Source organism: Ambystoma mexicanum, chromosome 10 (assembly GCF_040938575.1).
Source record: "Ambystoma mexicanum isolate Mex_15411 chromosome 10, UKY_AmexF1_1, whole genome shotgun sequence".
Classification (NCBI taxonomy): Eukaryota; Metazoa; Chordata; class Amphibia; order Caudata; family Ambystomatidae; genus Ambystoma; species Ambystoma mexicanum.
The window spans coordinates 232,562,888-232,579,832 of record NC_090932.1 but is presented as its reverse complement, the minus strand read 5'-3'; the positions used below and the strand labels follow the sequence as shown (position 1 = coordinate 232,579,832).

Below are 16,945 nucleotides of genomic sequence, written 5' to 3'. Positions count from 1 at the left end.
GTAGCACCCTGATGTCACAAGCTCTTTCGCTAGGACTCACTGGTTTACTTGTGGCATCTTTCGGTTCCCTTGCGTTAGACGAGAGGCAGCACTACAATGTCCCGCCTTCACCTTGCAGGCTCCCCGGCTTCACCAAACAGCTTCCACGTCCTTCGCAGCTCGCACTTTCCTCTAGGCTCTCGCACTGTGTTCGGGTGGTGGTAAGGCTGCTTCCAGGTTTCCGTGTCTGCTAGGACGTTTCTTCTTCCTTCCCTCTGGCGTTCGCCGCATGGTGAACCGGCCTTTGCAGTCCCCTGTCTCCTACCTTCCTCCCAAGCCTGCCGATTCCACAGTCGTCTTAGCGTCCTCACAGTCTCTCACTCAACACCGAGAGGGCTTGGATTTCCCAGGTAGCATTCTTCCACTCTATGCTGGGTAAAGCTTTTAAATGTCCCGGCACCTATCATATGCTCACAACCACTAGAGCGTATCTGGTGCTTCTCGTCCCTGGTGATCTGCATTGCTCCCTTGCCTCCACGTTCCAGTATTTCTAGATGTATGGGAGTTGTAGGCGGTTCCTTGCGTTTTATGTGTAGAGTATTGAAAGGTGTTTCCAATAGGTCTTGTGGATGGTTGAAGGGAATCAGCACAATGTGCCATCAATGCCTGCGGAATGGAGGGGGGTAACCCTAAGAGGGAAGGGGGATATATGTCTCATCCAATGATGCATCACCCCCTCGATGGTCGCCTCACCCCATGTGGTCCTTAACTGCCTCCAGGGTCCGGATCAGGTAGCGACTGCTCTCCCCTGGCCACATGGGGGAGGTTACCACTGGGAAAGGGGAGATGACATCATCAGATTCATCACAGTAAGGTGGCCTTCCGTCGTTCTTATTTCCTTAGGGATCGAGTTCCGTAGTTTGACTATCCGATAGGAATAGGCAGTTCCTCCGAATGTTCTTTTCTCGTAGTGTCTTGATTCTATTTGGAGGTCGGTGAGGGATCTTAAGTCTCTCCTGGGCTGATATCAGGTGATTTATGTTTGGATGAATTTGGCTCCTTGTCTGTGTAGCGATTTATGGGCAATGCAGAGGGCTTTGAAGTTGATGCATTTCTTTATTGGTAGCCAGTGTAGACTTCTTTGGACTGGTATGCTGTGGTCTCTGCTATTTAATCTCAGGAGTAGTCTTGCTGCAGTATTTTGATTGCATTGTATTTTTTTTTTTGGTGAGGCATTCAGAAATTCCCAGGACTATTTGTGTAGTTTATCTTTGATAAGGTCCAAGGTTGTGATAAGGAAGGATCCCTCTTATTAACTGGAGTAGGTAGAAGCATTTTGTGGCTATTGCATTGACTTGTGGCTCCAAGGTGATGCCGCTGTCCATGAGGATTCCCAGATTTTTTAACACTGATGATGTCCGGTTGGGTTCCGGTTGGGATCCCCTGGCTGGGGTTCATGTGAGGAATGTCTGTGTTGGACTGTATCAGGCACATGGATACAAAACATAAGTAATCCAACATAGGGGGCACCCAGGGCAGTGATTACAATGTGAGAATTTACATTTTAATGGTTACGGGAGATTAAGGTGCACAAAATGAGTTATATGGTCACTCAGGGTGTGACAGTGGTTGGAGGGATTCTGGAGGAAAGGTGCTAGGGTAATGGAGAGTGGGGTTGGCATAAGAGGTAAGGAGATAGCTCTGTCTTAGAGCAACTGAGCAGGAGGCAGCATAGAGCCATCCAGCCATTGGTATAACCAACTGCCTACTTGGTAATACGTTTGAAGCTAGTAGGGATAAAGAAGGGGAAGAGAAGGGGATCTGGGTATCATTGGCAACGCGTAGATAGTTAAAGTCAAAGATGAAATTAGTTTACCCAGGGGGGAGGTACAACAAGTAGAGAGGGCCTAGGGCTGCTTCCTGGGAATGCTCACTTGGTGGGGTGAGGGAATGATGTATTAGAGTTCCATGAGATGCAGAAGGAGCAGATGTAGGAGGAGATCCAGTTAAGTGCAGTGGTTGTGAAGCCAAGAGAGAAAAGAGTTTTGAGGATAGGGTGATAATCGGTGTCAATGTCAGCAGAAAGGTCAAGAAGAATAAGAACAGGTGCAAGGTGAGAGCGGTTGGCAGTGGTTAAGGAGTTTGAGACATGGGTGAGAGCAGCCTTGGTAGAAAGTTTGGAACGGAAAACAGATGGTAGTGCGTCGCAGAGTGAGAGCATCTCAGGATAGTTGACTATGTGAATGATGACAACCTTCTCAATGATTGTGGAGAAGTGGGGAAGGAGAGGGACAGGTCTGTAGAATGATGGATGTTGGGGTTGGCAGTAAATTGTTAGCAGAGATAGGAATGCAGTTGTTTTGCAATAGGCCGGGATAATGCTCCGGAGAAAGATGTTGAATAGGGCAGAGAGGTGGCTGAAGGTGAAGGGTACACGTTTCTTGAAAACCTGAGGTGTAAAGGATACATTGGAGTGCCAGATGTGTTGGCAAAGCGAACAATGTTTAGAGGTTTATTAAAGGATGTGAGGAGAAAGAGGGAAAAGGTGGGAGAGATAGAATGGTGAACAAGATGTGTGTATTTTGGGGATGATAAAGGAGATGGGGAGCCAAAATCATCTGCGGAGAGAGGAAGTAGGGTACAGAATGGTTAATGGGGGTGAGAGCATGGTCTGGAGGGCCATTATTGATTTGCGTCAGTGTCAGTAGAGAGAGGAAATCAGGTAAGTGTATTAGGTGGAATCAGTTATGTATGTTATGTTATGTTATGTTATGTTAATTTATACTGTGCACTGCTACCATTTGCATGGTCTCCGGGCACTCATGTGGCTTTGTAAGAAAGAGGGCAGGGTAGGTTAGTGAGGGGAAAGGGATAGGACAGAAGATGTGCTCTTCTTAGGATGCTTGCAGGACCAGGAGAAGCTAGTGTCTGTGTGTGCGGGCTTTCTGAGTGTGCTTTGTTAGTGTGCACTGGCTTGTTCTGTCTGGAGGGGTAAGGCCCAGTGTCTGGGTTGTTTGTTTGCGGTTGTTTGTTGTGGTGGATGTGTGGTTTGTGTGTTTTTGAGTGTAGTGTGTGTGTGCTACTTGGGAGGTATGCAGGAGAGAAGCAGGAGCAGTGGTGGTCAGTACAGTGGCAAACTTCAGTGTGGGGTATGCTTTCCACACAGAGGCATAATTCAGAGGCCAGCAATACCCTATTCAAGCTGGTGTCTATACTCAGAAATAGGGCTGGGTTAAAACATGGTGGCTTTGCTCAAAAGTGCATCTAGTTTCAATGCGGTGGCTATGCTCAGAGGGTCAGCTAAATGCAGTAGTGTCTACAGTCAAAATTCAGCTAAACGCAATACAGTGGCTACATCCAGAAACTCATTACGATGGCAGGGACATCAGGTTGGAGGCCAAGATCGGGGAAGAGGAGGTTAAGGTTGCAAGGTGGGAGAGATGGAGCGGTAAATGAGGAGGACACTAAGAGGGCCGGGAATGAGGAGTTTGACAGGGGTATGCTCAAAGGAAGAGCATTTGAAGTCAGAAGGGATGGCAATGAGGATTCCTTGCCTATCATAAAGCCAACAACGCTGTCTTTTTTTGGAGAGACAAGGGGAGTGAGAAGGTGAAGCAAAGTCGAAGTGAAGGGTTTACAGGTTGGGGGCTGACGTGGGGGGAATGCAGATTTTGTTGATAGCCATCGCCGAGCTGTTGTGGCTTAGGGGCTCTAAGTGATTAGTGAGAAAAGAGTGTTTTTAAGGGCTGGGCATTCCATGGGCCCAGGGTGGGTTCACTAGAGGTGGAGGAGGTATTTTGTGAGAGTAGTTAAAGGGAGGTGATGAGTGGGGTAGAGAGGTTGGAGTGGGTGAAAAGGGGTATAGAGGAGTAGCCAGAGTGGCTTTTGGGAGAAGAATGAAAGATGGGGATTGGCTGACTCTGGGAAGGGGATATTGAGAGTGGAGCGACAGGGGATTGGGTAAAAACATGGGGAAGAGAGGGAAAGAACAGTAAAGAGTAAAGGTGCAATTGATATGAACAAGGTGAGCAGGGGATGGTGTGGGGAGAGAGTGGATAGGGGGCTACTGGGATCAAAAGGCAGGTACAAGATGCAAGGGCCTTGGGCGACCAAAAATCACTTTCAAATACAATGAATGACATGGCCTGTGAGAGGGAGAACTGAAAAGCAGCACCTAAAGCACCAAAAATGGTGACCTAAAAAATTGCTAGGCAGGTCCATGAGCGTCCGCTGTGTGAGATGCTGCTTACCACAGTGCACCTAAGATTGTTTCAAGTTGTATGAGCCCCACCCTTTCCACGATCAAACCCACAAACCGTGCATGGCAACTTCTTCAATGTTTCACCAGTTTCACCTTTATCGCGTTTTCCTCCTCTTGGCCATTTTTTTGTGCTGCGTGGCAGACTATAGCTGTGGCACCGCTGTTTGTTATCATTCGCGAGCCCTGTGACCACCTCTCCAGTGTTGGATTCATACTTCCTCATCATGTGAAATATCCGGTTCCTGTTCAAAGGAAAGCGACGGTCAATGCTTTCATGGTGGGTTGGGACGAGAATACCAAAGGCGGAAGTTGTACAGTTCATGGCTGCATTTGCTTTTCATTAGTTACCAACATGATGTTTCCTATATTGAGTGCCTAGTGTGTGCATTTCGTGACTAATCGTTTACGCTTGCCATAGCTCATAAATGTACATATTGTGTGACCACTAGGATATAGTTGTCATGTTATGAAAATGGGTTTCCCCTTCCTGTCCTATTCGAATTAGACTGGGACAAAATGCCCCACTCTACTTTCAAGCTCCCCAAAAGATCTTAGGTGCTGTACCCCTTAAGCGATACCGCTCCCCCTCTTATTCCATTACCCAGGTAAATGTCATGGCTGGGACCTCTTTCCTTATGCCAGCTGCAGGAAGGGATAGGACACATTCCAGAAATGCTAAGTCTTAGGATGTTGCAGTGCTGAAAGCCTCTTGAGTGCGCCAGACCAAACTCCTAATTGTCTGGAACTGGATCTGTTATGCCACCTTTAGCTACGGGCACGGCGGCCCTTCGCACACACCCCTCATAGGATGCGGGTTCAAATAACGACGAGGAACAGCATCAGTCATCAACCTCCTTTGTTAATGTAAAAACCCCAACTAGCTATAACGCTCTTCCCCGCCCCCTAGGGTCCAACCCTCTGCACAGGCTTTCCAGTGTCTGTGCCACGCCCTCTTAAAGCAAAGCGCAGGGACACAACAGGATCTTAAAGAAACGCTGCCTGGCGGAAGTGTGGGGTGGGGGGCACCTTTGCTGCTTTCTCTCTAAAGACAATGACGTCAAGGAGACGAGGGACGTCTGTTTATGTGAGGGCAACCTCTTGGTTCATTCAGAACACTTGCATGTAATTGCCATATTTCTCTCTCTGGACTACCAAAGATAGCTGTTCTGATGTATTGAAATAGTTTCTTCTCCGATCTGGGGAAGGGTGGGAGAGGCAGGGAGGGGTGGTATTAGCATGGAGAAAGAGATATAGCGCAAGTGTGGGGAGTTCTTTTGGTGCCTGGTATGTAGCAGGTTGGGACCCCCTCCCCATAAGAAAGTAGAGGGGGCCCGGTTTCAGTTAGCCAATAGCCTCTGTATTAAATTCTAAAACTCCTATTTAAGAAGTCCCTTTCTCTGCCCCTCTCTCGCTCTCTCCCTCCCACAACCTCTCTCTCACAAACCCATCCTGATTACTGGTCAGTAAAATCTTAGGACAAAAGGGCCTGACACTCCGAATACAAAAAGTAAAAAGGAAATGGCTGTTCTGCATGTAAGATCTGATTGCCATAAAGACCCATCAAAGCTCGCTTATCTCTGATAATGATGGGATCGCCAAAAAAGCTGGGGAATTCGATGGGCCTTGACAGCAACCATCTATTTCCTTCCTCAAAATGAGAGTGGATATGGATGGAAAAAAAGAGGAAAATAACGCATGCAGATTTCCAGAAATACAGCATGCAATATTTCTGGAAATCTGCATCCGTTACAGCCAACTTGATGGATTTGTCAAAAATAGTTAAATTCCCTGAAATAACGCCATATGCTAAAGGTAATTACCACATGCAGTATTTTCATGCGGCAAGCCGCACGCCCATGGTGGCAATGGTAAAACAGGCAGAATGCGGTAAAACAGGCAGAATGTGCACATAGAACCTTGCCATAGAACCATTTTTCTTACTGCATAACAAATTATGATGTAACGGTTATTTACCACATGTGGTATTCCTAGGAATAGTGCATTTGGTAACCACAGCCCGATTAGGATGTCAAAACTCCTCCAATTTTTTCCCCCACCCAAGAGATGGAGGCACATGTTGTTAAAGTTCCACAACAGTATTTAAACTGTTTGCCTTATGTGAAGTAGGGCGCAAGTACTGCCCCGCAAATGAAAAGCGGGGCGTCTCTGGCGCCCACCTTCCCACAGCCCGTCCTATGGAATGCACAGTAATTGTACAATCGCGTATAGTACCCAGCACAATCGATTTCCTTCCTCAAAACAAGGGCGGAAATATATGAAAAAGAAATAAAATATTTCCAATTTTTCAAAAATATCTTGTGCAGTATTTCTGGATATTTTCATGAGTTCCATTAATCACGCAGATTGTTTGTTTGGTTATTTATTTATTTAGACATTTCTTAAGCGCACTAAGCCAGGGGCATCTAGGCGCTGGTTACAGAAGCGTGGTGGTTACAGTAGTTATCTTAGGCTACAATCAAAGCTGGGTTACATCAGATGACTAATGAGGTTACATCAATGTTAACCAGGAGGTAGATTCCAAAAACGACTGCTTATGTGAAAACTCATAATGAGGTACTTCCTGTTTTTGAAGGTCATGGGAAAGGTTGACTTTCTTTGAGCTGGAGTCCTGCGTTGTGCACATTCGATGTACCCTGGCTGTTTGAGTAACTCAGTGCGCCACAGGCCTGTATTTCTAGGTGCCGTTGTGTTTATGGCAATGAAACTCATGCAGCCTCATTCACCTGCTCTTCCAGATTATGCCAAGGAGCACGTGCAGCAGCTGCAGGAGAAGGCTGAGCTGATAGCGGGGAGAATGCTGCCCCTCACGGTCTTCTACAGGAACCAGCACAAAGAATACTTCCAGCACATCAGGTCAGTACTATTCAGAAGCGGAACTAGCGTCCCTCTGGGCTCCAATACAGCGGAACCACAAACGTCACACATTGCAAACCATAGAAGTGACAAACACCCCACAGTCAAATCCAGTGAAGCAGCAACCGTCCCGCTGTACAATCCAAAAGAAAACAACTAACTGCCATCCCACACCCATCGAATGAAACAACAGAAGACACGGCCTTGTCCTTACACACCAGTGAAAGAGCCATACCCCACTCAAATTTAGAGAAACAACAAACCCGCCATATTTCAGCCCCAAGAAGCAACATCCTTCCCAGACTCCCGTTCTAAATAGTTATCCCACGAAGCTATCGCCACTCCACACTCCAATCTAGGGAAACAGCACCACTCCCGCTCCAGACATGACAAACAGGAACACCCGCACTCTAAACAAGAGAAACAACAGTGTTTCTGCGTTCTACTAAAAACACTCTAATATAGGGGACAAAATGATGTCTCACCCCCAACCCTGACGGAAAACATATATTTCCCACCAATCCAGAGAGTTAACAGCTATCTCACACTCAAATGAAGAAAAGAAACAGCCATCACATGTTCCAGTCCAGGTAATTAATAGCCATTCCACACTGCAAGTCAACCAGAGAAATAACTGCAGCCATCCCACACCTCATTTCACAAAATAAACAAAAATTCATCCAATTGTCCAATTCAAAGAAACAACAGTCATTAGATGTTCCAAACTGGAGACATAGGAGCTATAGAATGCATGGCAGTCTGCAACATCTGTATACAAGCCAGGAAATAATGTTCTTATTGTAGGCTAGTTGTGACACCGCAACTGACCTGCAATAAGAAAATGACATCAGAGCTGCTCTGTAATCAGTTATTACTCTCCAGTTGTGACATCACAATGCCTGCTGTTGGAGCCAGCAGAGAGAATTCCAGCTGCCTCTGCAGCATTTAATATAGACGTGGCAGGCCTTTAAAACTCCTTGCATTCAGAATCGTTTTTTGTGTCACTTTATAACCATTATAACCATTAATTGGCAAGAAACTGTTTATGGTAACATGTTTAATTTATGCACTGCAGGAGTTTACCACCTGCAAGCAATAATCTGCATATTACTTTTTGTAAAGCACAATATGAAAACGTTTCGATACATTTTATGGAACTGCTTTGACGTTTTTTCTGCAACACATTTGGAGCTGCATTTTTGCTTTTTAAAATCCAAACAGATTCTATATTGATTATGTGGATCAGAAAATGGAAGACCTCTTTCATTACATTATACAAGAAACTGGTATTAAAGGGAATTACAGTATGTGGTCATGTATTATAAGGAATACAATACCCCCTACCCTACATAAAACGGATATTGAAAGTCAATTTGGTGTTCCGTGGCCTAATTAAGGAACTTCCTGGCCTCATTCCTCTATTTGGTCACAAAACTCCCCAGAGACTTGCAATATCCTTATAACGTATGGCACGGGCGAATCCAGATAAACAACAGCAATCTCATGCTCCAATTCAGGTAGATACCGGTCTTCCCAGACTCCAATCAAGAGAAATAAGAGTCACTCTTGAGTGGTTGTCTGTTTTTCCAAGGAAAGTAAGATCACAAGGGCTAGTATTAAGAGTAAATAAAATGTAGAGAGTGCAGGATTTTTTTTTTATTGTACTAGACTATTGAAATAATATTGATGTAAATGCTGCATTGCATTCACTACAAATCCCAGCTCTCGGAGCACGAATATTGAAAAAAAAAGCACAGAGCTGCTGAACAGAGGCACTCTGTTTCACAACCCCTATACAATTACAAGATAATACAATCAAACAGCAATATAAATTATAATATTCAGAATCTATACAGAATAACAAGTGCAAAATTCAAAGTATATCATATCACTAGATGGATTACCATTGTGTGCGAGTCCTCCTCATGAGTCATCAAAAGGGCAAAACATGTGTTGAGGAGTTAATCAATCAGTACTTTCAATTCAATGAAGAGGAAATAATCAACCCAATTAATCAGTACCTTTGTGTAGGGGTCGCCTCGGAACCAATACACATGACAAAAGTAGTCAAAAAGAAGTGTACGCCGGGGCAAGAAGTAACACAGTTTTATTCAGGGCCCAAACACAGCTGGGACCACAAATTTAAACAGATCACGGAACAGAATTGCATAAAAAGGCACTGTTAAAGAAACCCACCTAAATCTAAGGTGGTCATTACGAGTTTGGAGGCAGCCATGGCGCTATTAGCGCCATGGCTGCCTCGCAGCCCGGGTCCGGGTCCGGGTCCGGTGTCACTGAATGGGGACTTACCGAGACATTCCAACCTATGCAGACCCGGTAAATCTCCATTCAGTAAACCATTCGCCATTCCCATTTGAGCCCACATAGGGCTCAATGGGAATGGGGAAGGCGCTAATAACTGGTCCGCAAATTGCAGGCCCGTTATTAGCTCCAAGGTCCCTTAACGGGTCCCGCAAAGAACGGCTGGTCAGACCAGCTGTTACTGCTGGGACCCGGTAAGGGACCTCGGAATATGGCGGTAGGGGATTAACGGCACCGCCATCATTAACGGTGCCGTTAAGCCCCTACTGCCATACTGGTAATGACCCCCTAAGACTTTTATAATAGTCAAGCTTAATGACATTAGTAACATTGCAACATGAAAAAATCTCCCCACACCAACCTTATTGGAGCTTGCACATCAGACCCTTACAGAAAAGCATATATTATATTTTTTAATTGGGTTCACAAACCTTCCCACACCGCGCTCAATTACAACAACATATGACTTAACAAGCCACCCCCAATTCCCAGATCACAAAGTTAGTTCATTGAAACATTTGAGACAACCAGCAGAACTTTAATCAACTGCCCTGGTCGCCTCATCTTCGTTCACATGAGAATCGCTTACCATGTCACTGCAAGAGCCTTGAACCACGGACGCGCTGCTACAAAAATGTTGCATATCGGGGACATTCTAAACCTTTCCCCCGGGAAAATGTACTACGGGGCAATTTGAAACTGCCGTGGTTCTTTTCGGCTCCAATACAAAATTGAATTATAAAAAAGTCATGCATCCATTATTCGTTGGCGGAACCTGCAAACTCTAATCTGTGACCTCGAAAAATAACAACCGTTGTATACTTCTTTCAGTACTGGCCTGGGATCGCAGACTCTGTCACAAGCCACAGCAGTTTTTTCTGCGCACAAAAAGCTAACACACGTTTTCTGCAAAAGCAAGATTTTAAGGCCTATTTACTGCATCTCGTTCTACCACTAAGTTTGATTATACTTACCTGTCCCCCTGTATTTATGAATTTAGTTTTACTATGCATTGTATTAGATTTGATTTCACAGGCATCAGAATGAGCCCCCTCCCCTTTTACGGTGCTACTGTCTCAGCTGATAAGTGCGTTCCTTTTATACCGTGTTGAACTTGCATCTTTATTACATTATTCCCTCCTTTTATACATTTATTAATGACTAATTCTTTTTGGGCCTGCTGTTCCTTTTTAACAACGTCATCTTTATGTATCCACATTTTTCCAATCTTGTCATGTCTCCCTCAATCTCTTCCCAACCATTGAAATCTTCCCCCAATCATACACACCCTTTCCCATCATTTAACTCTTTTTAACGTTCTATGAATTGTACATTTATTGTAAATGATTTTTATATAATATTGAAAAGTTGTTGAAAACAGCTAAATCAATCAATAAAAAAAGTTCTACCTCAGCAGGCTGTGTAAAAACCCATCCATCAGGATCCTTCTCTTCACCTTTCACCTTTCCCCATTGTTTTGTTCCTATTCTCCATTTCAAAACATTTTTTTGTCAACACTCAAAGGTTCTGAAAATTTATTTTTCTTTGCTACACATTTCCCATTAAAAACTTCTTCAACACCCTCTTTTGATGTTTTTTTAAATAAATTCCAATGGCTGTAAATAAAATTGAAAGAAAGTTCATGGATACTCCCCATAATGTTGTTCTTTGGGAGACGGTGCTCTTGTCTTTGCAAACGTCAGTCATATGGACCCATCCTCGCCTACCTTCAAGCTTGACGGCAGTTGGTGTTGAATAGAAGAGGGTGTGTGGGCCGGTGAAGCACTCCTATCCCACTTTCTGACGTGGTTCCTTACAAGAACTTTGTCTCCCTTGTAGAAAAGTGTCACTTTAGGTCATCTGATTGTCCAGATTGGTGATTGTCCAGATTGGTTTATAGGCCTTCTCTGCAAGGATATATATTGAAAGGATATGGTAATTTCTTTGAGATATGTATCAAATTCCCCCCTTCCCACAGAATAGAAGAAGAACAGTGAGTATCAGATTGTGCGCGATGGCGGAGTAGGCGCATGCATTCTCTGCCCTGTAACAATCTCATGAGGGGGCAGGTGGTGATCTCATCTAGGCGTATTTCTCAGTACAAACAAAGCAAGAGGCAAGCAGCGCATCCATGATTTTTCAAGAGTTTGCGTACGCTTAGCCAATCGCATCTTCAGCAGTCCATTCATCTTTTCCTCCATACCATTGGTTTTAAGGATGGTAAACCATGCATAGTTTACGCTTCATCCCCAGGAGTGTTATCTCCTTTACCAAATCATTAGCAAAGTGCTGCCCATTATCATAACAAATTTTATCTCCAATCGTCCAATTTAGGAACACCTCCCTCACAAGAAACTTAGCCGCAGAGCAGGCGTCATTATGGGCATTGGGGCCAGCCTCAAGCCAACTTGAGAATGGACCCACAACTACAAGCAAGTACTTTGAAGAAGTACATCTCTCTTGCATATCAACATAGTCGATATGCAAGTGCTGGAAAGTGCTTTCCGGTCGCGGCAATGTTCCCTGTACAACCCTCAATGTGTGACATGGCAGAAATCTCTGGTAGGTCATGCCGTTATTTACAAACTCTACAACATACTCATACAAATTTGGCACAAACCAGTCTTCACTTATCCCTGCGGCTACATGCTCTTTTGGTGTGTGGGCAGGGTAGTGAAGCTGTTCCAATGCCAACTGCAACAGTTTTTTTGGCGTGACAACATTCCCTGTGCTATCTTGTTGCCAAACTAACAGGGTAATTCATAGAATTTCGCACAAAAGTGGCGCACGCGGCTGGCGCACAGTGTCCCCGTGCGATACACTGCGCCAGCCGCGTGCGATAAAATCCTTTTCATCGCACAGCGTATTCATGGATTTTAGCCTCAAAAACCAGCCGTGGCGCAGAGTGGCGCAGCGACCCTGCAGCAGCGCCAGTTACGCCCCCAAGAACGCCCTTGCGCAAGGAAAAGCCTTCAAAATTCCCAAATCATCGCAAAGGGCTGCGCTAACCCTGGACCAGTTCACAGGGCAGCCAAACAGCAAACGCCAAGCGGGGAACGTGTATTTCAGTGGTTCGTGGGAAGTTTCACATGCGATTGTCCTGGGTACGTGTACATCAGGGGTGCGCGGGAAGTAACACATGCGATTCCATCAGGGCACGTGTATTCCAGGGGTGCGCGGGAAGTATCACACGCAAAAACAGCAGGGTACGTGCATTTCAGGGGTGCGCAGGAATTATCACACGCGATTCCATCAGGGTACGTGTATTCCATGGGTGCGCGGGAAGTATCACACGCAAAAGCAGCAGGGTACGTGTATTTCAGGGGTGTGCGGGAAGTATCACATGTGATTCCATCAGGGTACATGTATTTCAGTGGTGCGCGGGAAGTATCACACGCAAAATCAGCAGGGTACGTGTATTTCAGGGGTGCGCGGGAAGTATCACACGCGATTCCATCAGGGTACGTGTATTTCAGTGGTGCGCGGGAAGTATCACACGCAAAATCAGCAGGGTACGTGTATTTCAGGGGTGCGTGGGAAGTATCACGCGATTCCATCAGGGTACGTGTATTTCAGTGGTGCGCGGGAAGTATCACACGCAAAATCAGCAGGGTACGTGTATTTCAGGGGTGCGCAGGAAGTATCACACGCGATTCCATCAGGGTACGTGTATTTCAGTGGTGCGCGGGAAGTATCACACGCAAAATCAGCAGGGTACGTGTATTTCAGGGGTGCGCGGGAAGATTCACGCGATTCCATCAGGGTACGTGTATTTCAGTGGTGCGCGGGAAGTATCACACGCAAAATCAGCAGGGTATGTGGATTTCAGGGGTGCGCGGGATGTATCACACGCAATTCCATCAGGGTACGTGTATTCCAGGGGTGCGCGGGAAGTATCACACACAAAAGCAGCAGGGTACGTGTATTTCAGGGGTGCGCAAGGAAGTATCACACGTGATTCCATCAGGGCATGTGTATTTCAGGGGTGCGCGGGGAGCACTACACGTGAATTGCCCGTGTGGGTCCATGTCACCTTGCACTACTGCCCACCAACGCATGTCCCCCTGCACCCCCACCCCCCAGCACTTTGGTGCACCCTCCACCAGGCCCCCACTCATGTCCCCCTGCACCCCCACCCCCCATCATCCAGGGGCATCCTCTACCAGGCCCCCACTCATGTCTCCCAGCACCCCCACCCCCAGCACTGTGGGGCACCCTCCACCAGGCCCCCACTCATGTCTCCCAGCACCCCCACCCACCAGCATCCAGGGGCACCCTCCACAAGGCCCCCACTCATGTCTCCCAGCACCCCCACCCCCCAGCACTGTGGGGCACCCTCCACCAGGCCCCCACTCATGTCCAGCTCATGTCTCCTTGCACCCCCACCCCCCAGCATCCAGGGGCACCCTCAACCAGGCCCCCACTCATGTCTCCCTGCACCCCCACCCCCCAGCATCCAGGGGCACCCTCCACCAGGCCCCCACTCATGTCCAACTCATGTCTCCCTGCACCCCCACCCCCCTGCATCCAGAGGCACCCTCCACCAGGCCCCCACTCATGTCTCCCTGCACCCCCACCCCCCAGCACTGTGGGGCACCCTCCACCAGGCCCACACTCATGTCCCCCTGCACCCTCACCCCCCTGCATCCAGGGGCACCCTCCACCAGGCCCCCACTCATGTCTCCCTGCACCCCCACCCCCTGCATCCAGGGGCACCCTCCACCAGGCCCACACTCATGTCCCCCTGCACCCCCACCCCCCTGCATCCAGGGGCACCCTCCACCAGGACCCCACTCATGTCTCCCTGCACCCCCACCCCCCTGCATCCAGGGGCACCCTCCACCAGGCCCCCACTCATGTCTCCCAGCACCCCCACCATCCAGGGGCACCCTCCACCAGGCCCCCACTCATGTCCAACTCATGTCTCCCAGCACCCCCACCCCCCTGCATCCAGGGGCACCCTCCACCAGGCCCCCACTCATATCCCCCTGCACCCCCAGCATCCAGGGGCACCCTCCACCAGGCCCCCACTCATGTCCAACTCATGTCTCCCAGCACCCCCACCCCCCAGCATCCAGGGGCACCCCCCACAAGGCCCCCACTCATGTCCCCCTGCATCCCCATCCCCCAGCACTGTGGGGCACCCTCCACCAGGCCCCCACTCATGTCTCCCAGCACCCCCACCCCCCAGCATCCAGGGGCACCCTCCACCAAGCCCCCACTCCTTCCTACCACCCCCCACCCCCAGCAGTGCGATTCGCCTGTGTACGTGTATATCAGGGTTGCGCGTGTAGTCTGACACGCGATATCAGCAGGGTACGTGTATTACGGGGTTCGCGGGAAGTTCCACACGCGATTGCCCTGGGTACGTGTATTTCGGGGTGCGCGGGAAGTTCCACATGCGTTTTCAGCAGGGTACATGTATTCCAAGGTGCGCGGGAAGTTCCACACGCGATTTCAGCAGGGTACGTGTATTCCAAGGTGCGTGGGAAGTTCCACACGCGATTTCAGCAGGGTACGTGTATTCCAAGGTGCAAGTGAAATTTCACACGCGAATCCAGCAGCCTACGTGGATTCCGGGGGTGCCGGCCAGTCCTACAAGTGAATCCACCGTGTGGGTCCTCCCAGCTGTTCAACCAACACCCTCCACGGCCCCTGCAGGAGGCCCACACCGCAGGGGACTACCCTGCACATGTCCCGCAGGCAGCCCATCCACCATGCCCATGCCCCCCAGCCAACCCACATGTCACCTTGCACTACTGCCCACCAACGCATGTCTCCCAGCACCCCCACCCCCAGCACTGTGGGGCACCTGCCAGCAGGCCCCCACACATGTCCAACTCATGTCCCCCTGCACCCCCACCCCCCAGCACTGTGGGGCACCTGCCAGCTGGCCCCCACACATGTCCAACTCATGTCTCCCGGCACCCCCACCCCCCTGCATCCAGGGGCACCCTCCACCAGGCCCCCACTCATGTCCCCCTGCACCCCCACCAGTCAGGGGCACCCTCCGCCAGGCCCCCACTCATGTCCCCCTGAACCCCCACCCCCCAGCATCCAGGGGCACCCTCCACCAGGCCCCCACTCATGTCCCCCTGCACCCCCACCCCCCAGCACTGTGGGGCACCCTCCACCAGGCCCCCACTCATGTCTCCCAGCACCCCCACCCCCCAACAGTCAGGGACAGCCTCCACCAGGCCCCTACTCATGTCCCCCTGCACCCCCACCAGTCAGGGGCACCCTCCACCAGGCCCCCAATCATGTCCCCCTGCACCCCCACCCCCCAGCACTGTGGGGCACCCTCCACCAGGCCCCCACTCATGTCTCCTAGCCCCCTCACCCCCAACAGTCAGAGGCACCCTCCACCAGGCCCCCACTCATGTCCCCCTGCACCCCTACCCCCCAGCACTGTGGGGCACCCTCCACCAGGCCCCCACTCATGTCTCCCAGCACCTCCACCCCCCAGCACTGTGGGGCACCTGCCAGCAGGCCCCCACACATGTCCAACTCATGTCTCCCGGCACCCCCACCCCCCTGCATCCAGGGGCACCCTCCACCAGGCCCCCACTCATGTCCCCCTACACCCCCACCCCCCACCAGTCAGGGGCACCCTCCACCAGGCCCCCACTCATGTCCCCCTGAACCCCCACCCCCCAGCATCCAGGGGCACCCTCCACCAGGCCCCCACCCATGTCCCCATGCACCCCCACCCCCCAGCACTGTGGGGCACCCTCCACCAGGCCCCCACTCATGTCTCCCAGCACCCCCACCCCCCACCATCCAGGGGCACCCTCCACCAGGCCCCCACTCATGTCCAACTCATGTCTCCCAGCACCCCCACCCCCCAGCACTGTGGGGCACCCTCCACCAGGCCCACACTCATGTCTCCCTGCACCCCCACCCCCTGCATCCAGGGGCACCCTCCACCAGGCCCACACTCATGTCCCCCTGCACCCCCACCCCCCTGCATCCAGGGGCACCCTCCACCAGGACCCCACTCATGTCTCCCTGCACCCCCACCCCCCTGCATCCAGGGGCACCCTCCACCAGGCCCCCACTCATGTCTCCCAGCACCCCCACCCCCCACCATCCAGGGGCACCCTCCACCAGGCCCCCACTCATGTCCAACTCATGTCACCCAGCACCCCCACCCCCCACCATCCAGGGGCACCCTCCACCAGGCCCCCACTCATATCCCCCTGCACCCCCAGCATCCAGGGGCACCCTCCACCAGGCCCCCACTCATGTCCAACTCATGTCTCCCAGCACCCCCACCCCCCTGCATCCAGGGGCACCCTCCACAAGGCCCCCACCCATGTCCCCCTGCACCCCCACCCCCCAGCATCCAGGGGCACCCCCCACCAGGCCCCCACTCATGTCCCCCTGCATCCCCATCCCCCAGCACTGTGGGGCACCCTCCACCAGGCCCCCACTCATGTCTCCCAGCACCCCCACCCCCCAGCATCCAGGGGCACCCTCCACCAAGCCCCCACTCCTTCCTACCACCCC

The 16,945-nt window shown here is 50.3% G+C and overlaps 1 protein-coding gene across 1 annotated transcript in view; it reads left to right on the top strand.

Moving 5' to 3' along the window:
• Nucleotides 1-16,945, top strand: part of PHYHIP (phytanoyl-CoA 2-hydroxylase interacting protein) — a 470,429-nt gene that overhangs the window by 327,588 nt on the left and 125,896 nt on the right. Inside the window, exon 4 of the mRNA XM_069617750.1 lies at nucleotides 6,997-7,114. Coding sequence (XP_069473851.1) covers nucleotides 6,997-7,114 — 118 coding nt within the window. The remainder of the gene's footprint in view (nucleotides 1-6,996; nucleotides 7,115-16,945) is intronic.